Raw genomic sequence first — 23,926 nt, forward strand, 5'->3', positions numbered from 1 at the left:
GGAAGACCCGGGCTCACCCGCTCATGTGGCAAGTGCTGGGCCCTGGACAGGCCCTGCTGCTGGCCTTCCAGAGCCTGAGCAGTGTGGATAGAGCTCTGTGCTGCAGCTCTTGGCAGCAAGGAGCGCCTCCTTGGGAGCATGCGGCGTGCATGCGTGGTGCTGGCCACCTGAGAGCCTGGCTGCACTGCCTGACACTCTATCCCCTGGGATGGGGCCGTGGGTATTAACAGTGGACCCCCCCCAAGACACACTGTCTGTTTCCAAACCCAATTAGGATTTTGCTGTTTAATTGTAAGAGGTTTGGGAGGAATAAGCACCTGGTTTGTAGCGTTTATTTGGCTGATTAACCAAGTAACTCATAAACAGTTGAGTTTGGCTGTTTCAGGAGCTACAGTCCTTATTCTGGATAATTTTTGGAATCTTCAGTTCTAAATCATTGCCTCTGTCATCCAAGTTTTAGATTCAGAATCTTAGTGTTTCTACAGAGAAGGAACACAACAGTCTTGCCGCACGTGACAGATGCTTCCAGCAGTGGCACCGGCAGTCAGAGGCACTGCGGGAACCACGGAGGCACTGGGCCCCGGGACAGCCTGCTGCCCCGCGTGGTGCCTCCCGGAGGGGCTCGGTCCTGGGCTCCGCCAGGGTCATGGAGAGGCCCTGGTGGTGGAGGAGGCAGATAGCAAGGGTCTGCGTGTGGGGTGGAGGCGGTGTCTGGGGAGACTGCGCCAGCAGGAGAGGGTGGGCTTGGGGTGAAGGTGGGTTTGCAGTCGGCTTCGGACGTGCTGTGTTAGAATTTACACAACAATCGAGAGAAATGTTCTTGGAGTGCGGGATTTGGAACTGACTCAGCAGTGAGGCAAAGTCTCGGTGGGCAGAGAGCTACGCGTTGTTAGTGCAGGGCGGGTGAAGGCCGGGGTGGAAAGGTTGCGGGATGGTGGGGTCGGGGGGCAGGTCTCCTGGCGCGCGTGTCTCCTGGGGACATCCTGTGTGCTGGGTGGAGAGCGCCCCAGGTTGCAGAGGCCTCTGACTCAGCATCTTTGTGTGATTATCAGAATTCCTCCGTTTTTCTGCTTTGAACATTATATTGCGCTATTACTCACTCATTTCTTACTGTGATTCTGTGGTTTTCAGGGCGTGCTGTAGGCTAAATGGAGGCAGCATGGGAACTTGTCACAGAATTCACGTTACAAATGGGGGTTAAGATGTGTTGCAAGTTCCAAAGCGCCAAGGTTGGAGGCCTGGGGACCTTCTTATCTTCGGGGATTTACATGAGGAAGCTCCAGGAGTTCTTGGGTGGGGAGCCTGGTGGCCCCAGGTACGCACGTCCCTGAGGCCCAGCCCTAAGCACAGACCCAAAAGGCCTCCTGGAAGTTGCAGCCTCTCGGGCCGGGCAGGCTCCCTCCGTGGAGGCTTCTCTGGGTTACCCGAGTGTGACTTGAGAATCCCACCCCGCACCCGGTGTGCACTTTAGAGAAAGGGTGTGCGTGTGTGTGTGTGGCTGCTCCTGTGTGCAGCAGTGAGCTCTGAGGGACAGGCGGCCTCAGCACCACGCTGGGCATCTCCGGGAAGCTGTGGGACCACCAGAGCCCAGCATTCCGGTGCTAGGTCAGCGGGAGCAGGGCTGGCCCTGAGGGGATGGACACCCTGCCCTGTGTAGATGCCCCAGGGTGGATGCAGCCGCCCGCCGCTTGCCACCTGCGCAGTCTTCTGTGGCCTTTTCTTCTAGACGATCGCCCCGTGAGAGAGAGCGAGCGGAAGGCTTCCCGACTGCATTTTGCATCAGAGGACTCACTCGACTCAAAAGAGAGCATCCCAGCTTCTTTGAAAGAGGGCAGGTATGAACGGAAGTGCTACGGATGCCCAGAGTGTTTCTGACTGGCCTGCCATTAGGAGGATTAACTGAACGTCATTCGCTGTGTGCCAGTCACTCTCCAGGGGCGGACACCAGGAGGGAGGAAGGCAGAGCCCGGCCAGCGGGGACTCAGTGGACGGTGGGATGGGGCTGCTCTCCTGTTCTCCACATTCCTAGGAGTTATTTCTAATATGGAAACTGTTGATTAAGGTAATATGTGTAAAATCAACTCAGCAAAGGGCTTGTCATGTCCCTCTTCCCAGGGCTGGCAGCTCTCACGTCTGTGGTTGCCTCTGCTTCTAGCTCTCGCTTCAGTTACTTTCTTAGCTGCCCATCCAACCAAATCCCATTTCTGGCCGTGAGCACATTCAGCAGGACCCGCCTGCCTGGATGGAGAAGGACTCCTTCCTCCCCTGCCCTTTGTGTGACGGTGCCGGGATGCGCCCTCCTGTCTCCCTCCCCGTGGCTGGTGCTGGTGAGGCGGCCTCCGGAGACCGTGGGTGTGTGTGTGAGCCGGGCCTGCTTCCCCTTGCAGCCCCAGCCCTGCTGCCGGCATTTCTATGTTCGGCTGATAGTATCTGCGTGTATCCCAAAACCCTAGAGAGACTTCGTGCTTTGTTTATGGGTTGATTCAAGGGGCAGAAGTCAGTGGACTCTGTCTGCATAGCCGTGGGAAGTGGTCGGATTGTACACTTTCTTGAGTACCCGTTTGTCTTGTCTGAGGCTTTTAATCAAATCTTTTTTTTCTTGTGTGAGGTTCCTCTACTCATTTTAAACTCCTAGTGCACGGGTCAGTCAGCTTTTTTGTGTGATCGTTTTGGGCCCTGGAGGCTGCGTGACCTGTCCCATCTTCTTAGCTCTGCCTTTGCAGGGCAGAGGCAGCCAGTGGCAGTACAGAAGCCAGGACGGTGTGCCCGTAAGATGCCCGCCCACAGCGCAGGCAGGGGCCCCATTTGGGCCGTTTTTTGCTGACTTCTGTTCCAGTGTCTCCGAAATGGCTCTGCGTCCTTGGGATCGCCTCTTCCCTCAGATACCGGCCCTGCAGCCCCCCGCCCGCCACCCCATTTCAAACCAGACTACTTGCTGCGTGGACAGCAGCGCTCTAGTACCTGCACCTTCTGCTCATGTGAGCCGTGCGGGAGAAGCTGTTCCGTGCCCCTCCTGGCTGCTGGTGGTCTATGCAGCCGCTGGTATTGTCTCGGAGGGCCTCCCTCCAGCCCTGCTCTCACAGGCCGTCTTCCCCTGTGTCTCTTCACAGAATCTCTCCTCTGTGCCTGTCTCTACGGGGCCAGGTTTCCCCTTCTTAGAAGGACACCAGTGATCATGGATCAGGGCCCACCTTAATGGCCTCATGGTAATTCGATTGCCTCTGTAAGATGCTGTTTCCAAGAAAGGTTGCATTCCCAGGCACTGGGTTAAGGACTTCAACATATCTTTTGGGCGGGAGGTGGGGGCACAGCGCCACTCCTGACTCCTGGAATCCTGCACCCTGGCTGTCATTGGCGGAGGGTGGCACAGCGCCACTCCTGACTCCTGGAATCCTGCACCCTGGCTGTCATCACTTGTTAGTTTCATGAGGTTTTCTTGTGGATTCTTTGTCGTTTTTTATGAGAAAATCATGTCATCTGTGAACAGTTTTATTCCTTCCGGATCGGTATACCTTTTATTTCCTTTTCTCATCTCACTGCCTTATCTGGGGCTTCCAGCATGACGTTGGGAAGTCTGGCAAGAGGGAGCATCTTGCCTCATCTCCTGTCTTGGTAGGAGAGCATCTGGTTTCCAGTGCAGCCTTGCGCCTGCTGACCATGGATGATAGGTGTTGTCTTCACGCGGAGAAGGCTGTCTTCTACTCCCAGTTTGCTGAAAGGAATCATGAAGGAGTGTTACATTTTGTCAAATGCTTTTTCTGCATCTATGATGTGATCTTGTGATTTTCTCCTTCAGCCTGTTGCTTTGAAGGATTTTCAGGCATTGAACCGGGCCAGGCACAGTGGCTCACACCTGGAATCTCAGTGCTTTGGGAGGCCAAGGTGGGAGGACTGCTTGAGGCCAAGAGTTGGAGACCAGGCTGGACAACATAGTGAGACTCTGTCTGTAAGAAAACTTTTTTTTTTAATTAACTGGGTATGGTGGTGTGTGCCTATAGTCCCAGCTACTCGGGAGGCAGGAAGACCCCTGAGCCTGGGAGCTGGAGGCTGTGGTGAGCTATGACCGCACCACTGCACTCTAACCTGGGTGACAGAGTGAGACCCTGTCTGTAAGAGAAATAGAAGTCAATGTTGAGCCAGCCGTGCATACCTAGAATAAATCCTGCCTGATCGTGGTATGGAATTCTGTTGGATTGTTGGATTCAGTTTGCTGATTTTTTTATTGAGGACTTTTGTGTCTATTCATAAGAGATACTGGCCTGTGGTTTTCTTGTATTGTCTTTGTCTGGTTTTGGTTTTAGGGTCATGCTGACCGCATAGAATGAGTTAGGAAGTCGTGTCTCTGCTTCCATCTTCTGGCAGATACTGTAGAGAATTGATATACTTTATTCTGTACAGTGAGCCCATCTGGCCTGGTACTTTCTGTTTTGGAAGGTTATTAACTATTGACTTGATTTCTTTAATAGAGATCTCTACAGTTTGTTTTGGCAGATGGTTTCTTTCAAGGAACTGGTCGTCTCATCTGAGTTGTCACGTTGGTGGGTCTAGATAGATGTTCACCACATTCTTTTCTTTTGTTTCCCTTTTAACGTCTCTGGGATCTGTGGTGATAACCCCTCTTTCATGTCGGTTATTCATGTTTTCTTTTTTCTTAGTTAACATTTCCTTTGCGTGTTATGGATTTTGAACTTTTGGATTAGGGCTGCTAAACCTGTACCTGGAACTCAGGCTGGCACTTCCACAGCTACCCTTGAGCTGGGAGAGGGGAGCGGACTCGGCGGGTTAGAGTGTCACAGTCACGGTCTGTACTGAAAACTGGCTGTTTTCCTGCACAGTTGCTAGCTGGGTTCTGAGTTCCAAAAAAGCTCATTCTGATACCTTTTCTTGTTTTTTATATAGTTGTTTTTTATGGAGGGCTAGAATTTGGAGCTCTTTTCTTTGCCATTTTTTGCTGACACCACTCCAAATACGTTTTTATTCTGATTACGAGATTGTTTCAAATTTTTTCTCTTTTGTTATAATACATACAGGAATAAAGGAAGCACATATTCCGTGTGGTTGGAAATGCTGTATTCTAGTCAAAAAATAGTATTTTACTTGGCTTCACATTTACTTATATTAAAACTTCACAGTAGTATTTGATTGGTGTAAAAGTCACAAACATCACAGAAACCAATGAAAAGAAAGGGAATAAAAGTCTTCACCTGCCATTCACGCTGCTGACCGTGACCAGCGCAACGTGTGGATGCACTTTCCTGCTTTCTCAGGGTGAGTGCAGACCCGGAGCGCCACTCAGGGTGCGCGCAGACACGGAGCGCCACTGCACGTAAGATTACTCTTTATACCACACGCGACTTTTAACCTCTAGGTGATGAGAACAGAATATGCTTCATACCGAGGTGGCACAGACACGAGGGTTAGTGATTGACACACCCGCCGGGTCGTCTTTGTGGACGTTCAGAATCATTGTGTCCCGGTGTGGAAGCTTCAGTCATGGATTCTCTCACTTGAGATTGTCCACAGTTCCCGTCTGTGTATTATCACGGAGATGAGAGTGTAAGATGACATGGGTCAATGTCCGTATGGCACAGAGGAGGTGGGGGATGCCCACAGAACTGTGCTCAGTGTCAGGCTTCAGGGAGGTCCCGGCCCCAGGACCCAGCCCCCTTCTTTGTGCAGCGTTCCGGAGAACTCAGGTCGCAGGCCCCGGGGAGTGGGACGGGCCTTGGGTGGACCAGGTGTCGTATCATGAGCCACTCACAAAAGCAGCGTTCCTGCTCACTGCCCTTGGGTTTGTCTTGTGTACATATCTCTTAACTGCCTTTGTTAGAAACAAGGTCCCCTTTGAGCACATTCTTCTCTGTATAGAGGGTCACCATGCCAAGGTGGGTCCTATTCTGACACACCTCTGATTTCAGCCATTATGGAAACATTCTCCCTGAATGTGAAAGTGGACAATTGGAACACTTAACTTTCTTGATCACATGTATCTCCTTGTGGATGTGCTAGGAAAAGTGTAATTTGAATTTTAACCTGCATAGCAGGTTAAAGACATAGCAGAACAGAACCTTCCAGAACTTTAATTTTTGAACCAATCCTAGTGGGGTTCTGTCCAGTGCCGGGATTTGGCCCAGTCCTGGTGGGGTTCTGTCCAGTGCTGGGATTTGACCCAGTCCTGGTGGGGTTCTGTCCAGTGCTGGGATGCTGTCATGGTATCGTGTAACCTGGCTGTTGCTCACCGATTGTCCTTGGTGAGTCCCTCTTTAGCATCGCTGTAGTGGAAACAAGACCCACTGCCCCACATTTGCAGTACACTGCTTCCCTCAGGGACCGTGCAGGAATTTTCCTTCTCGAGGTCTGCGTGGGCCGGAGCATACGGCTGGCTTGAGTGATGCTGATGAGTGCTTTTCCTTACAGACCACGCCACCCCGGAGCCAAGTGCACCGAGGCCTCGGCCAAGCAGAGCCTGGTCGTGGACGCGGATGACAAGGCAGTCCTGAACCTCATTGCAGAGTGCGAGTGGGATCTCGGCAGGCCTCCTGGGAGCACGAGCTCCAGCCAGAAGGAGCGTGAGGCCGACTCTCGTGGTTCCCAAGGTGCGCTGCTCATCTGCCGGGACACCAGTGGGGCTGCTGGCTCTGGGGTATATATAGTCGTCACTGGCCTCGGAGTCCACAGTTGCACTTTTTGTGGGACTTACCTTGAAGGGTAGGATCTTCATGATGTGTCTTTGTGTGCTTTCGAATCCAGCCATTTGGACTACAGAGTTACAAAAGGAGAAAGTTAACGTATTTGAGTATAGTCATACTGCATGATGGTTTAAATTGTATCCTTCTGAGATCACGGGAAAAGGCAAACTGTCTAAAATAGACAAGAAGCCTAGTGTCCTGTGGGAAGTGGGGCTGACATCTGAGGCAGCTGCAGGGGGGGCATAGTCACTGAGCTTGTGGGAAACCCTGAGCTCAGGCCGCCACTTGTAGACCTTTAGATCCCAACACGGGTGTCATGGAGACTCCATTGCCCGGTGGCACCGCCCTCCACTGGGATGTGCTGATAGGCTTTAGCTTCATTTATTCCACCTCCATTGTGAGTTTCTGAGAACTTTTCATGGAAACAACAGGTGGAGACCTGAGTTTGGGCTGAAGTCTTAGGTTCATCTGTGCAAGGACCTCTGTCCCGCGGCAGCGGTGCCCGAGCCGTGTCCTTGCCAGCACTGGGCGCTGAGTCCTTTAATCTTAGCTGCTCTGTCAGGGGGTTGTGGTCCCTGTTTATGGCTTTAATTTGCATCCCGCTGCTGTTGAAATACTGGCCGCGCCTGTCTCTTCTCTTCTCTCCAAGTTTGCCCACCTTTGTTCTGGGGTTGCTTCTCTTAGTATTGAGTCTTAAGAGATCTTGGTTTTGACACAAGCTCTTTCTCAGGCACAAGCGCTGCCCATTTCCTCCCTTCTGTGGCTGGCCTTTTCATTTTCTGAACAGTGCTTTGAAGAGCACAAGTTTTAATTTGAGTACAGTCCAGTTTGTGAAGGACACAAGTTTGTTTTGTTTTTTTGTTTTGTTTATTTTGAGATGGAGTTTTGCTCTGCTGCCCAGGCTGGAGGGCAGTGGCGCAATCTTGGCTCACTGCAGCCTTCGCCTCTCAGGTTCAAGTGATTCTCCTGCCTCAGCCTCCCGAGTAGCTGGGACTACAGGCGCCCGCCACCACGCCCAGCTAGTTTTGTATTTTCAGTAGAGACAGGGTTTCACCATGTTGGCCAGGCTGGTTTCAAACTCCTGACCTCGTGATCCACCCACCTCAGCCTCCCAAAGTGCTGGGATTACAGGGTGAGCCACCGCGTCCGGCTGAAGGGCACAAGTTTTAATTTCACTCTAGTCCAGTTTATGAGTACTTTCCTTTGATGGTTTGGGCTTTTGTGTGCCCTGTAAAGGAATCTTTGTCCACCGCATGATCATGAAGATTTTCTCCCATGTTTCCTTACACACGTCCCATAGTCTTAGTGTCTAGGTGTACAGTTCACTTGTTGGAGCTTTTGTGTGTTTTGTGAGTTAACGGGTCAAGACATCACCCCTACATGTACAGTTGTCTCTGTATCCACTGGTTTTGAATCTCTGGAGTCAACCAACCATGGATTGAAACTATTTGGAAAAAAACAAAAAAATTACAATACAGCAATTAAAAAGTAATACAGTACAACTATTTACACAACGTTTATTTATTTTGTATTTTTGTAGAGATGGAGTCTTGCTATGTTGCCCAGGCTGGATTCAAACTCCTGGCTCTGGCAATCCTCCTGCCTCAGCCTCCTCAGCATCCTCGACCGCAGGCGTGTGCCGCTGTGGCCAGCTACAGTAGCATTTACATTGTGTTATGTATCCTAAGTAGGCAAGAGATGACTAAAGTATACGGGAGGATGCATGCAGATTATACACAGATACGCCATTTCACCTAAGAGAGTTGCATGTCCTTGAATCTTGCCAGTCCTGGGGGTTGCCTGGAACCAGTCCTCTGTGGAGACTGAGGAATGACTGTACGTCCAGTTGTTCTGTTGCCTGTTGTTGACAGAAGTACATCCAGTTGTTCTGATGCCTTTTGTTGAAAAGACTCTTTTTCCTCGTTTAGTTACTTGACACCTTTGACCTGAGACTGTCTGGACTCTCTCTTCTGTTTTGTGCATCAATTTGTCTGACTTTGCTCCACTTCATGCAGCTTAATTCTTGCAGCCTTGTCCTGAGTCTTGCAGGCGAGTGGCGCCAGTTTCCAGTTCCAAGCTCTCCTGCTGTTAGAAGTCACTGTGGATTCACTCTGGTATCACCTGGCACGTGATTAACCCCTCAGTCTAACAGATACCATACACTATTCAGAAGCTTAAAATGTAATTTTTAATGAAATAAAACTTTTACAATATTTTATGAAATATTTTATTTACAATATTTTAATAAAATAGAATCCAGACATCTGTTGAGCCCGCAGTTGGTACAGTACCAGTATGGGGACTCCAGGAAGCAGGGCCGTGAGACGGGGAGGAGCAGCTGCAGAGGGTGCTGTCTGGAGAAGGTGCCTTGGAGCCGGCTCTGTAGAGAGCTCCCACCACCATCCGGAGCGGAGCCGGAGGCCTCCCGTGCTCCCGGGCCACACGCGTACTTCACCCCACTCCCAGGTACTTACGCGTGTCTTAGTCTGTTTTCTGCTGCTGTAACACAAAACCACAGACTGAGGAATTGATAAAGAACAGAAGCTTATGTGGCTCATGGTTCTGGAGGCTGGGAAGTCCAAGAGCACAGTGCCGGCAACCGGTGCTGGTTTCCTGTGGCACATGGTGCAGGCAGAAGCAAGCTCAAGACAGAGAAATGGAGCCAGACTCATCCTGTATCAGGAACCCAGCCCTGCGATACAGCATTCCTGCGTCCCTGAGGGCTGGCCCTGTGACCTGTTCACCTCTTAAAGGCCCCCCCCCCCACCCAGCTTAATACTGTTACAATAGCAATAAGTTTCCAGCTTAGGAACTCTGGGGGATTCCTTCAAACCACAACAACATGAAATCCCTGTCAGCTTTTACTCCCTTCAGTTCCTTTTTAAGTAGTTAAATATTTTTCACAACATTTGCTTTTACTATGAAATTTCTCCTGTTCTCTTTGTATTTATTTGTTTGTGGAACTCTCCAAAATGTCTTTGGAAAGAATGCAGCACATTGAAATTTATAATCCATTCATGGTTTAGATTCATGGTTGGTAAATAGGTGCTTTTTCTCTGCACGTGTGTGTGCACACCCTCACCCTCTCACTAACGCGCACACACTTTCTTTTAAGTGTAGGGCCCAGGTTATGGCAGTAGCTACGTTTTGAAAATCAAAGGCGAGAAAAGTTAACCAAGAGCATCATGTGATACGATGTGATGGCCACCTATGTGGCTAAGTATCAGAAAACCTCCTGCTGCGAGCAGGCCGGACACGGTGGCTCACGCCTGTAATCCCAACATTTTGGGAGGCCGAGGCCGGCGGATCATTTGAGGTCAGGAGTTTAAGACCAGCCTGGCCAACATGGTGAAACCAGGTCTCTACTAAATATACAAAAATAGCTGGGCATGGTGGTGGGCGCCTATAGTCCCAGCTACTCAGGAGGCTGAGGCATGAGAATGGCTTGAACCTGGGAGGTGGAGGTTGCAGTGAGCCTAGATGACATCACTACACACTCCAGCCTGGGCAACAGAACAAGACTCCAACTCAAAAAAAAATTAAAAAGAAAAGAAAAAGAAAGAGAAACCTTGTATTGAGTGACCCTGGCACCTCCTGGAAGCTTGCTCATGCCCAACTGGTGAGAGGGCAGGGGACCTAGCCAGGTTGTCTGTCAGCCGCTGAAGGACGTGGTGGGTCATCTTGAGTTGTGCAGGCTGTGGTGGAGGCCAGGGCTGTGCCCATTTTGTGCCTTCTCCTGCCTTCATTGTCCTTCCACAGACAAGTTCACCCTCCCCTGGGTCTTGTGTGTCCTGGGGGCTTATGGTTGGTACAGTGCACAGGACCCACCACTTTATGGACCATCAGTCTGTCACTTCACCTGTCTTCAGAGATGGATGTGTGCTTAGACGTTTGGAACGCTTTGTTGAAGCGTATTGCACGTCGGTCATCACGGGGTGAACATGCTAAGCTGGGCGGTCCATGTCTGCTTCATCCAGACTCCCCCAGAGTTTGCGTGTTAGCACGTGTGCCCTGGTATGCCCCTTTCCTCCCTCGGCACCCTCCTTCTGCGTGTGTCTTTGTGCAGGTGTACGGATGTATGTATGCATGTGGATAGGTATGCGTGTACATATGGAAGTGTGTGTGTCCGTGTGCGTATGTACATGGGCACACACATGCCTTTTAAAAGTTACAGTGGTGAACACTGCGCCCAGAGAACTTGGCCTGACGTGGGTCCCGTCCTCTCTGTATTGCAGACTCCGTGGATACCGAGGACTCGGCCTCTTCTCAGAAGTTGGATTTGTCAGCAGAAATGTTGCCTGGTACCCTGCCAGCCCCCGGAAAGTGCAGGAAGCGAAGAATGCCTGGTGGAAGATTCCAGGCGTTTTCAGATCAGGAGGGTCTGGGCTGCCTGGAGAGAACTCATGGGTCGTCCATGCCCGAGGAGAGCCTGAGTAGACAGAACAGCTCAGAAAGCAGGACCGGGAGGACCTTGTCTCAGCCTGAGGCCTCGGAGACTGAGGAGCAGAGGTCTCGGAGCGTGACTGACACCAGAGAGGTGAGAGAAGGGCTGGGGGGCAGCAGGCCCACGGCGCCCCCTTCCTAATGCGGGGCTCTTACGGCTTTGGCAATGCCGTGATTACGCCTACGGCACTGATCGTGTCCCTTCCTGTTGCGGGGCTGTTACGGCTTTGGCGATGCTGTAATTACGCCTACGGCACTGACCGTGTCCCTTCCTAATGTGGGGCTGTTTACGGCTTTGGCAATGCTGTGATTACACCTACGGCACTGACCGTGTCCCAGGATAAAGAGAACCATTACACTTAGGTTTCCAGGGTGCTTGCTGCTGCGTTTTGTTGGACGCGTGCCTCTGTGCCACACGCTGCTCCTGCGGTGCTGTTCTGAGTGGAAGCCCCAAGGTGGGGAGAGGGGACTCTGCCTTACAGTGTACAGGGCGTTTGTCTCCAAAGTTGGAATCGGGCATCTTGGCCGGCTGAGCCATTGATGACCCTGTCGTGAGGGGAGGATCCTGGAGGTCGTTGTGAGGAGAGACCGAGTCGCTCCACCCTCAGGGTGACCTAGAGGCCAGGGGGACAACTGGCAGAGGCCCAGTCAGAGGCGTTGAGACACGCCTGCTGTAGACATGAGCGCAGACCACCCAGAGGGGAACAGGCAGGGGCTGTTCACTTGGTACTTGCCACAACGAGGGCTTCAGATTCCAGGCAGACAGAGGAGCGTGAAGGTGCAGAATTGTGGGACGGGAAGGGAGGCATGGCGGGAGCTAGAGGCGGCTCCCTAGCAGCACGGGGTCGGGGGGGCCCAGAGCTGGGTGGGGTGTGTTTGACGTCCCCGGCAGGTCCTGAGCTGGAAGGAGGCAGAGGTGGGGAGGTGGGCGGTCTGTTTCAGGGTTATTGTTTGACTCCGGGCCGTTGCTGGGGACAGCGTCTGGCACCCTCTACCAGCCTGACTGTGGGCGCAGGCTGCTTCCTGGGCAGCTCCCTTTGAACACAGGCCCTGACCACGGCCTGGGCGTGTCTTCCGCTTCCCTGTCTGGGTTGAGGGAAGGAGTCTGGGGCCTGCTTGAGTTGGGAATGTGTGGGCCCCGTCCTGTCCTGTCATCAAGACCTCACTCGTCCAGGACCGGTGCACCTGGCTAAGCCTCACTGGGCAGACACTGCTGAGCCGCCCCCCACAGGCTCAGGGCTGGGGCCTTACGGCACCTGCCCTCCCCTCCGTGGTGCGAGGGCATCCCAGGGTGCGCTTGGGGCACTTGCTGGCATTCAGGACCTCAGTTACTGACTCACTGGCCTCATGATTTTGTTTCCATCACAGCCGTCTCCTGGGTCACACTCGGCTCTATCCGAGAAGAAGATGGCCCTGCAGGCGGCGCTCCTGGAGGCACTCTTGGACCTGGTGGACAGGAGCTGGGGCGGCTGCAGGTCCCTGCACAGCAATGAGGCATTCCTCGGTGAGTCAGGGCGGCTGCTGCTCTTGCCCTCCAGGCAGCGTCTGTGTGGGTTCCAGGGTCCTCTGTGTGTGGTGACCTGGGAGTCATCTCAGCCCCAGGTGTCCTGCATCCCCTCGCACGAGCGTGTGGTGGTTCCACGCCTGGGCCCTCCCTGGCAGTCTCCGCCTCTCACAGCGGCCAGGGCTCTTGGGAGGCACCACGTGGTCCTGGGCCTGTGGGTCCCCCGCTGTGCTCTGGGGTGTTGGGGGGCTGTCACCTCATTTTGCTCAAAATGTTGTCCAAAGGGGCTTGGTTCTGATGGCTGTGTTCACGTGGGGATTTGGAGTTTGGAAGCTGCTCAGCATCTTCTCCCCCGACCCAGACATGTAGCCTGTGCCGGGCCTGGATTGCAGAGCTTTTGGTTGTCGTGGGGCCCAGGAGGGTGGTCCCTCCCCAGAGAGGACTTGGGTCTGTTTGATTCTGCCAGGCAACCTGTACATGAGCACACTGGGGCCTCCCTCATCTGGGGTCACACTGGGAGACCAGGAGATGCTGTGTCCCCGGTGGCACCTTCTCTTTGTCCTGCAGCCTGGGGTGTGGCCGTGTGTGTCCCTCAGGAGCCTAGCCAGTGTGCTCCTCCCGGCAGACCCTGGGCACGGCTCTGAGCTGTCTGAGTGCCCCTCGCAGTGTTATAGCCCCTCAACTCCTAGAATGAGGACGCCCTGCAGTCACAGCCCACCCAGACCCCAGCCCCATAAACCTCCCCTCTCCCTAGGCTGGTGTCCTGCGGGAGCCTCCTGAGCTTGTCATCGTCAGTGGCGGGGGCACTGTCCCAGGCCCAGGCCACTGTCCCAGTGTGGAGTTGCCAGCTGTTGTCTGCACGGCAGTTTCCACACAGGGCAGTCGGTGCTTGTGGAAGGTGCAGCGAGTTGTGGCGGCACCATTGAAACCTTGAGACGTGGCGGCCCCTGGTTGCCCCTTTTCTTGGAGGTCACCTCTTCTCTTTCTGCAGTTCCCACCCTGCCCGTGTGTGGACGCACAGAGGCTGAGGTGGTTTTGTGGCGCCAACACCCCTTTCCCCCCTCCCTGCCTGCCGTCTTTTTGAGGCATCGTCTGTGTGATTCAAAACATACTGAGCCGATTTTGTTTATATTTCATCCTTTAAGCCTAAGTGCTAACGTAATATTTGATTTTCACTCCTAGCTCAGGCAAGACACATGTTGTCATCTGTTGAAGAATTCATAGCAGCTCAGGACGGCTCTGCGATGGTGGGTGAAGATGTCGGCTCCCTGGCTCTGGAGAGTAAGTCCCTGCAAAGCCACCTTGCTGAGCAGCAGCAGCGGCACGCCCGGGAGATGAGCGAGGTGACGGCGGAGCTGCACCGCACACACAAGGAGCTGGTGAGCCTGCCCTGGTGCTGTGTCTGTGTCCATGTGACTGGGGGAAACGCGGCTCTGACTTCAGGAATGAGGGCAGTTTCTCGATGCCACACTGTCCCAACCGCCATCTCTGCAGCCCCAGGTCTCCCCTCCCTGCCCGGGACCCAGCCACCCCCAGGAACGCGGCCTGCCCTGTCTCACAACAGGCCTGGAGCACTTTGGAGACAGCAGTGGCGCTGGCCACCTTCTCTCCCCGGGCCCCAGGGACCCTCCACCATTGGGCGGTGCCGGGCGCTGCGACAGCCAGGCCTGGACATGACTTTGTCTTGCTGACCCGTCTCAGGGCCTCAAACTGGAGACAGCTGAGGCCACTCTCCTTTTATGAAGGAGATGACGGCCAGTGTCCCATGGTGAGCTGGGGCTACAGGGCAAGTTACCCCAAAATGAGCAGCTGAAAACCCACATTTATCACCTTGGATTTCTGTGTGTTGGGCCTCAGGCTCAGCTCTGCCAGGCGCGTACGGCTCCGTCTCAGCCGTGGGCCGGCACCGCCGTCTCATCTGAGGTCTCATGGGACGGGATCCTCCCAGGCTCCCTCCACGCTGCAAGGGCCTCCCCACGGGCTGCTAGCATCCTTAGGACACAGAGCTGGTGGTCAGAGAGCCACACCCAGACAGAAGCCGCCCTCCGGGAGTCCTGGTGTGAGGGCAGAGCCACGTGAGGATGTGCACACCCAGGGGGCCTTGTCAGCGTCTGTAAAATGGGAGTGAAGTTGGCCCAGGATGGCTTCAAAAACTGCCTCTGAACTTGTCTGACAAGTACATACTGTCTGTTTCGTGGGACCCTACATCTCAGAGATCCCACACAACGCTTCCTCTTTAGAGAAGAAAAAACACAGATGGCAAAACAACACAGGCAGCCTTTGTTTAAATGCACGTGCCCCCCCACCCCCCACCGTCTGGAAGCCTCTGCATGTGGCCTTCATCTGGAAGCCTCTGTATTTAAACACACGTGGGTCCCCTTCTCCCGTCCAGAAGTCTCTGCATTTAAATACACAGGCCCCCCCCCATTCCAGAAGGGCCCCCCCTTCCCCCGTCCAGAAGCCTCTGCATTTAAACCAACGTGGCCCCTCCTCTGGAAGCCTCTGGATTTAAACACGTGTGGCCCCCCGTCTGGAAGCCTTTGTACTTAAACACACGTGACCCGCTGTCTGGAAAGTGAGCTGGGCGCCATCACTGATGATGTCTTTTCTGTGGGACGCAGCCGGGCACACCCCTTGCCCTTCTGAGCCTGGGACCAGACGGAGCCAACAGGCGGAGCCCGAAGGTGTGCGGAGTGCCAGTGCTACTGGTGGTGGGAGTCGTGCAGCTATGGCCACCGTGGACGCCTGCTTTTTCGCCCTCTGCAGTTTGCCTAACCCCATCCCTCGGGGCAGTCCTGGGCCACGGGACAGAACAGCCCCGGTTCCCTGTCAGGGTGAGTGATCCGGAAGAATCTGGCAGCCCGAGCCCCGCGGGTAAGGAGCAGTCAGCACGGTCAGGAACCTGGTGGAGGGAGCAGCCGGGCAGGCTGGTGGGCACTGCCTTCCAGGGAGGCGCACATCTGTCACTCCAGAAGCACCCAAGTTCACTCTGCCACGTGAGGACGCTCATCCCTCGGTCACATGATCCTAGACCTTGCTTCCTTTGGAAGCTGCAGTCAGGTGTCCTGAGGCAAGGTGGCCCCACTCCCAGCTGCTGTGCCTGGCACGGCCTCCGAGGCAGATAGGCTGTGCTCAGCCTGGGTGCAGTCGGTCCTCTGTTCCCTGCGCCTGCCGTGGCCTCGACACCAAAAAATAAAAAATAAAAAATTAGCCAGGCGCGGTGGCGTACTCCCGTCATCCCGGCTATTTTGGGAGGTAGAGGCAGGAGGCTCAGGCATTGGGGGCTGCAGTGAGCTGTGATTGCTCCACTGCGCTCTAGTTTGGACGACAGAGCGAGACTTTGCCTCAAAGAAACAAAAAGAGCTGGGAGCTCACAGCCCTGCCTTAAGAGCTCACCGCGTCCTTGGGAGGCAAAATCATGAGACGTGGCTCTGCCAGGAGCTTTCTGGACGACCCAAAGCACCACGCAGAGGGTAGGTCTTGCTGGTTGGCGCCACTGCAACAGACACCTTGAGGAGAAGGCCGCGAAATGAAGAACTGGCCAAGATAAGCCTGAGGGGAACGGTCTCAGACCCAGCGATCAGCTTTCACTGTGGGCGTCGGGGGCCTGGCCGGCGCATGCATGCTGAGGGGGCTGTCGGCGGGTGGGCTCGCGGAGCAGAGAAGGACGAAGCAGCGATACCTGCAGCACGAGGCTTCTGCTGCACAGACTCGGGCGCTCCCTCCCCTGGTGGCAGTGAGCTGGGGCCTGCTCAGCACCCCCGGCCCCAGGATGTGCCTGCTGATGCCTGAGAGAGCAGCAGCCAGGTGAGATGGGATCTCTGGGGACCCTGGCCGCAGCTGCTGGCGGCTTGGATGGCTCCCACCTCACCAGGCACCCTGGGGCCGGGGAGGGGCAGAGGCTGCCATGTGGCTGCAGGCGTGGCCCTTTCCCCTCCTCGATGACAGCTCGTCCGTGCTCCGGGTCTTCTCCATACTTTGAGGATATGAAAGGAGCCAGAACAGAAGGGGGTTCCTGCAGGGCCACTGGTGCCTCACACTGGCACCAAGGCCTGGGACCTGCAGTGTCTGTGAGGGCGTCCTGGAAGAGGCAGGGTTCCCCCAGCCGCCAGCGGCTGCCCTGCCCAGCATCAGGCCTGCAGGTCCCGCTGCAGCACATGTCTCAGGGAGACTCAGGAGTGGGATTCTCACAGGGCTGGGGTGCTCCTTTCCATCCCTCACTGCCCCCTCCCCTGAGGGTGCTGCAGGGCTGGCAGGGCGGGCTGGGAGCAAGGAGATGCACCGTGAAACCGAATTAGTGCCCTTCACGTCATGACTCCAAGTATGCAGAAGGAACCCTCTGGGGATTCTCAGGGTTCAGTTTTCTTTTCTATACGCATTTTACTGAATTTGACTTGTGCATTTAAGTGTATTTTCTGTGTCCCCAGGATGATTTGAGACAACATTTAGATAAATCTTTGGAAGAGAACAGTAGCTTAAAATCAGTTTTGTTGAGTATGAAAAAGGAAGTGAAGAATGCAGACACTGCAGCCACGTTAAATTTGCAGATCGCTGGTAAGTTGATTGTGTATTTGGTCACTTTGTAAACTTTAAGTGTTCAAATGTGCCTACGTAGACTTTGTTTTAAATTCTTCACTGAGGGAAGTGAGCAGCAGCAGACGCAGTTGGTAAGTGGGGAGCCGAGCCCCTGCCTCGCTGGCTGGCGTGGAGGCTGCCTCGGCCGGAGTTTGTGGCACACGCGCGTGTCTGGGGCAGTCCTGGCGTGGATGTGGGAGGCAAAGCCACCCCTGTCCTCACCCTGCCCGGCCGTCCTCCCCTCAGCACAGGGTGTCGGGGCTGCAGTTGCTGGAGTGGCCTGGTCGCTGTGGGGTTCGCTGCTCCTGTCTGGCGTCCTCCCACGGTTATGCTGCCATCGAATTTGGTGAATGAGCCTGTTGCCCAGCGTCTCAGCGTTCCAGATTCAGGTTGCATTTCTGGTGAACCGTGTCTCTCTCCCGAGCAGGCCTGCTGTGGTCACTGTTTCGTCCAGATCCAGATCTTTCTCATTTCCCTGTCTTCACTTTTTTTGTTCTATTTTGCGGTTTTTACAAAAGTGTATTCAGTATTTCAAGTTTAGATACCTGGATTTTAAATAAGGAAATGCTGATGGAGTCTGCTGTCCGTGGTAATCTTCTCGGTGTGGCGTGGAGTCTCTTGGAAGTTTTAACTAATACTTCCCTGAGGTTGGCAAGTGGAGCATCTTTTCCTGGTCTCAGGGGCTCACGCACTTTTTCTCAAAGGCCAGGTAGTAACCGTTTCAGGGCGTGTGGGTCTCACGGTGTCTGTCCCAACCAGCCGTGGCCTTTGCGGCAGGGAGGCGGCCGCGGATGAGGCCTGTGGCTGCTCTGTCTCCTCTGGGGCAGCGTCTCCTCGGACCTTTCGCCCGTTGGTTTTTATTGGGTTGTTTTATCGAGCGGTAAGAGTTCCTTAGAGTCTCCTTTTTTATTTATAAATTTTGCTTTTCTATCTTCTGTTTCTTTAAGATATTGTTATATTTACAACGGCTCCTTGAATAACCCTGTCCATTCAACATCATTTCGTCGTAAAGGTGATGAGAAAAAAAAAATCAGTTCTCTGCCCGGGAGAACTGTGTGTGTGGTTTGCTCTCCCGGCTGTGTGGGCTTTCTCTGGGTGCGCTGGTTTCCCCCCGTGCCCCAAAGCTGTGCACGCCAGGGCGTTGGCGTGTCTGACCTGTCCCGTCCCGAGTGAGCGCAGGCACGAGCCGCCCTGCCGTGCGATGGCATCTGATCAGGGCTGGTTCCCGCTCCACGCCCTGAGCTGCTGGGATAGGCTGCAGCCACCTCTGCCCCTGAACTGGGACAACAGAGTAAATAATGGTCTAACTTGTTTTTATTACTCGGTCTTAAATGTATGCATAGCTCCCATTTATTTTCATGTTTAATGTTAGAGGTATTTTGGTCTTTGTTTGGTGGTTTGGTGATGTTCTTGTGACTAGAAATTGCTGTGGGAGCGTCACTCCTACTCCCGTCAGCAGCCTGTGTGGACGGTGAATTCGCCTTCATTACACTGTGTGAGCGTCACTCTTGCTCCCGTCGGCGGCCTGTGTGGACGGTGACTTCGGCTTCGTTCCACGGCAGTCGCTTTGCTTCGTGGCCGTTTCTGGAACTTATCAGCGTGAAGCAAGGACTTTCTGGACTTTCTGTTAGACTCCTTCTTAGCCTTCACTTCCAGTGTGAATTTTTTCTTTTATTGGGAATTCTTCCCTGAGTTCAGAACCCTCTTTTCTGACATTTCTGATTATGACTTACGTTGTTTTTTCGTTTCTTCTGTCATTTCCTTTTTGTCTCGTAGGGATATTCTTGCGCCCTAACCCTTTGCCTTACAGAAACTGAGATTTGGCTTCAATACTTTCTGCTGCTTTTTACGTGAAAATTATGCTTCTGAATTTCAAGGAGGAGGCAGGGTCAGGGCAGCTTTTCTGACCTCACGCATCAAGGATAGGGCAGCCTCCTTTTGGGGATTCTCAGGCCCTGTTCTCTCCTCCACCCTTCTCTGATGCCGTCATCCTGGTTGACCTTGACCCTGACCCCACACCAGCTGTTCCTCTTGGTGCAGGCTCTGTTCTAGAAGGGACCAGACAGGTCAGCTCTGAGGGATCGCACGGCTGCCTCAGCTTTTCCAGACTGCACGGGGGCCCCTGGCCTCACCCTCATGGGAGGGGCAGGGCCGTGGTTCCCTGGTCAGCCCACTGGGTTTCCCAAGGGAGCAAGGACACTTGGGGGCTGTCCCGTTCTCAGAGCTGACAGCCACCCACTGCTGACGGCTGCCTCACCCCCGCAGAGGTGGACATGATGTGTGACTTGTGGCCTCTGGGGGTTTGTCCCAGCCTCTTGTGTTTGGGGTCCCAAGGCTTCCTTGTCCCTGGGATGCTGTAGTGTTGTCCCCGGGGTTCTGGTTTTGCCGTCTAAGGACTCTTGGTTTGACCACCACGGGGACTGGAAGGTCCTGAAGCTGTGCCGCCCTGCGTTTCCTTCATTCATGCCCTCCGTGAACATGGCCGTCGACATAGACTCCACGTGGCGTGGCCTTCACGCTGGATGCTCTTGCGGCACTGCTGCCTTGTGGGTGAGAAGAGCCTGCCATCGGTGTCACCGTCACCCTTTGCCCACCACCGTCCTCCCCCTGCCCCGGCTTTCTCACTGCCTCTGTCACCGTGTGGTTTTGCAAGAGTGTGTCTTACATGTGGGTTTATTTGTATCCCGTGTTTGGATTTGGGGAACCACTAAATAGTATCCCTCTTCTCCTCTTGCGCTGGAAATCCAGAAACAGGCAGGAGTCTGTAGATGGAAACCAGCCACATATTCCGTCACTGATGGATGCAGAGTCAGAGGGCACTTCAGAGACCTGTGGCCACTGTGGGCTGCTTGGTGCTTTTCCCGAAACCCACAGGCCCTCCCTTCAGGGGCAGAGTGTGCTTCCTCTTGGAGGAGGAACCAGCAGGCAGGCCCAGTGGAGGGACTGCCAGCCAGTGCCACCTCTCCCTGCCCTCACACAGGGATGTGGCTCCGTGGGGGCCTGTGGAGGGCAGACCACACAGCTTCAGCCTGGGGAGGGCCCAGGGTAGAAACAGCACAGGGTGGGGCCATGGCATTCATGCTCGCCCTGTCTTTGAGTCTCATTAAAACTGATCTTTCCCAGCTATATTCTTTTTCTAGTAACCAAGATCCAGTTTAAATATCGAATTGTTTTCATTTTCAAAATGTATGAATGAGTTTTACTCAATAATGGTACTTTTTTTCTTTCTTTCAGGACTTCAAACAAGCGTGAGGAGGCTGTGCGGGGAGATTGTGGAACTGAAGCAGCACCTGGAGCACTACGACAAGATCCAGGAGCTCACGCAGATGCTGCAGGAGAGCCATAGGTGCCGCCCATGAGGCCTGGGTGGGCCCCCGAGGGGAGGAGGACCAGGCACAGGGAGGGTTGGGCCGGACTGGGTCACACCCAGAAGGCACAGAGGAGCAGCTCCTGATGAGCCTTGGCCGATGATATCCAGGACCACTGCTGATTTGAAACTTCCATAAACTTTCCTCTCTGAAAACGGAGGCCCTTCCTGCTGTCGCATGTGTGAGGCATGGATCATGAAGTGTGACCCATGAGGTGTGACTGCAAGGTGTGGATGTGAGGTCTGACCATGAGGTGTGACCATGAGGCATGGACCGTGAGATGGGACTGTCAGGTACGTGACCATGGGGTGTTGGCTGTGAGGTATCAACCCTGAGTGTAAGGTGTGACTGTGGGGTGTGGACCGTGAGGTGTGACTGTGAGGCATGGCTGTGAGGTGTGACTGTGAGGGATGACTATGAAGTGTGAATGTGAAGTATGGACTGTGAGTTGTGACTGAGGTGTGACCATGAGGTGTGACTATGAAGTGTGACTGTGAGGTGTGAATATGAAGTGTGACTGTGAGGTGTGACTGAGGTGTGGCTGTGAGGCGTGACTGAGGCATGACCGTGAGGTGTGACTATGAAGTGTGAATGTGAAGTATGGACTGTGAGTTGTGACTGAGGTGTGAATGTGAGGTGTGACCATGAGGTGTGACTATGAAGTGTGACTGTGAGGTGTGACTGAGGTGTGGCTGTGAGGCGTGACTGTTAGGCGTGATTATGAGGCGTGACTGTGAAGTGTGACTGTGAGTTGTGAATGTGAGGTGGACTATGAGGTATGACCTGTGTGCAGTGTGACCGGGGAGACAGGCGCATGAGAGATGGGCACGGTGGGGCAACCTGGTTCCCCTGCGCCGTAGTCTGGCAGCTGTGCTTCCCGCTTCACTGCAGTTCGTGTTCAGTTGGAAACATGGAGATTTCACCTTTACTCCCTGGCTATAGGGGGATGGTGAGAAGGGGGCTGGGTGTGAGGGGATCTTCAAGGCAGAATCTTAGTTTGTCTTTAAAGAATTGTGTGCCGGGAAGTGGTTGGAGGCTGGGTGCAGAAAGGAAGAGGTGAGCTGCTGGAGGAGGCAAGGACACGTTGCTCTGGGCGGTTTTGTGGGTGCTGTTGTGTGAACCCCTGTTCCTGTGGCCTCAGCAGGGAAGGCTGGTCTGTGGTCAGTTCCTCCCCCTCCCCTCCCATTCCCTCTTCCTTTCCCGCCACCTCCCATTCCCGCTCCCTCCCTCACTCCTCAGGCTGAGGCTGCCACACTTTCCTGGGTTTGACTACAGTCTGTTCATAGGCGTAGCCAGGCTCTGCCCCTTCCAGGATAAAGGCCACAGACCCCCCTGGGGCCCATCACAGGTGTAAGTTACAGTGGGGAAGGGTCCTAAAAGATGAGACTGGGCCAAGAGGAGACGCAGCGGAGCAGAAAGGGGACTGTGGCAGCCGCGGGTGCAGTGCACAGTTGTGGGCAGGGCCATGTCACTCCCTGGAACCTGGTGGGCCTGTCTGTGGCAGGTCCCGGTAGAGTTGGGGGTCATTCTCCTTGAGCACTGTGGCCTGGATGTGGACAAGGCAGGGTGCACAGCTCCCAAACATGGTGGCATCGGGCTTCTGCCCCCAGGATTCATGCTGGCTCCATCCAGTCCTGGCCTGCGGCTCCTTTGCTGTTCAGGCGAACAGGGCCGGGGCCTGCACAGTGGCCCTGCCAGTGGGGTGCCCATCTCTGCTGCTAATGTGGCCGAGGTCAGTGGGCCCTGCCTTGTCTAATACGTGTAATGTCCCGAGTGTCCTCAAGTCATCACTGACTGGGTGATGAGGGCAATTTGGAGGTGACAGAGTTGGTAAAATGCAGTAGCACTTTACTTCTAAAATAAAAATGGTCAACAGCATTAAAGACTAGGACTCTCCTATTACACTATTATGATGTCAAAATTATTGTATTTGACTGGGAATTAGAAATATTTCAGTCCCTGTATCTTTTCTAGAATTAGAACTAGAATAGAATTGCTAGCCATGACATTTATCATCTTCTCATAAAACCATGCGTAGCTGGAATAGCAAAGGCGCCATTCAGTCACTCATTAGCCTGTTCAGCCTATTCATTCATTCCATAGGTGCTGAGCAGCACCTCCAAGGCTGCTCCCAGGGGTCAGGGCAGTGGTTGGGAAGGAGGCAGGTGGGCAGTAGCCAGTGGGACACAGAAGGTGATGGGGCCACAGAGACAGGTCTGTGTGCAGGGCCAGGGCAGCTTCGTGCCCATGCAGGGAGGTGGGCAGGCCCAGCAGATGAGGGCGACACCGCTGGAGAGGACGGAAGTGCCAATCAGCCGCTTCCCTGTCGTTCTGCAGCTCCCTGGTCAGCACCAATGAACACCTGCTGCAGGAGCTGAGCCAGGTGCAGGCGCAGCACAGAGCCGAGGTGGAGCAGATGCACTGGAGCTACCAGGAGCTTAAGAAGACCATGGCCCTGTTTCCACACAGCAACGCCAGCCAAGGAGGCTGCCAGGCCTGCTGACTCCTGCCGAGAAGCTGGGCCGCCCCTTAAGCTCCCTGGTAAAGTTACATTGTCTGCACCTTTATACTTCTTAACTGAGTGTACTGGCTGGCAAGAGTTCTCTCTTCTGTTGGTAATTATTTAGGATTTTTGGAATGCATTCAGGGCCTGTAGCTTGGTTTTCTAAAGCACCTCCAAATGATATGATTACTCCAAGCCCTTTGCATGTTTTCAGACAAAAAATCATATTTGGAGACAAACTGACCGTTAATCTTTTATCCAGTATCCTGAGATGAAGTAAATGCAGTGTTTTACTGCCTGATGTGAGAGAGAGCTATGTATGATAATTAAAGAAAATAATTTTCTGTGTAACAAGCAATCTTTATTTAATAAACGAATACATTGTTCTGAAAAGTTAACTTTTTAAGTGGCTGTATACAAATTAGAACTGAGTTTGTCATTGAGTTATTTTATAGAACAAACTGCACCATGATAGGTGAGCGGGAATAATTAAGTTCAAAGACTTAACAAAACTAACACTTATAGAGGTGGGGGAAAAAACCTTAAAAATATTGTCTTATGATATTAACATATCACAGCGGAAACATCTACCCAAGCCCTGGCTCTCTCTCTCATTTGCAGTGTAGTTCTGAAAATTATGTCATAATGGGACACAAAACTAGATTTTTAGTTTGGAAACTTCATATCTTATGTCATACTTGGCTGTGATTGGTAAGATAAGGTCTTTTTTTAAATGACGTTCAACTGATTTGGGAAGAATGAGCAGGCTTAAGAAGAAAATGCGCTGTGCTAGCTCTGTGTGTGTGTGCTCTGTGTGTGTGTGCTGTGTGTGTGTGTGTGTGTG

General features: G+C 53.6%; 1 protein-coding gene across 1 annotated transcript in view; it reads left to right on the forward strand.

Annotated features, from left to right (window-relative positions):
• CEP72 (centrosomal protein 72) overlaps positions 1 to 23,926 on the forward strand; it is a 34,178-nt gene extending 10,252 nt beyond the window's left edge. Inside the window, exons 4-12 of the mRNA XM_032135771.2 lie at positions 1,727 to 1,835; positions 6,418 to 6,596; positions 8,943 to 9,155; positions 10,925 to 11,226; positions 12,501 to 12,636; positions 13,819 to 14,015; positions 17,064 to 17,190; positions 20,446 to 20,557; positions 22,917 to 23,926. Coding sequence (XP_031991662.1) covers positions 1,727 to 1,835; positions 6,418 to 6,596; positions 8,943 to 9,155; positions 10,925 to 11,226; positions 12,501 to 12,636; positions 13,819 to 14,015; positions 17,064 to 17,190; positions 20,446 to 20,557; positions 22,917 to 23,082 — 1,541 coding nt within the window. The 3' untranslated portion in view covers positions 23,083 to 23,926. The remainder of the gene's footprint in view (positions 1 to 1,726; positions 1,836 to 6,417; positions 6,597 to 8,942; positions 9,156 to 10,924; positions 11,227 to 12,500; positions 12,637 to 13,818; positions 14,016 to 17,063; positions 17,191 to 20,445; positions 20,558 to 22,916) is intronic.

This window comes from Hylobates moloch, unplaced genomic scaffold, assembly GCF_009828535.3.
Source record: "Hylobates moloch isolate HMO894 unplaced genomic scaffold, HMol_V3 SCAFFOLD_17, whole genome shotgun sequence".
Lineage (NCBI taxonomy): Eukaryota > Metazoa > Chordata > Mammalia > Primates > Hylobatidae > Hylobates > Hylobates moloch.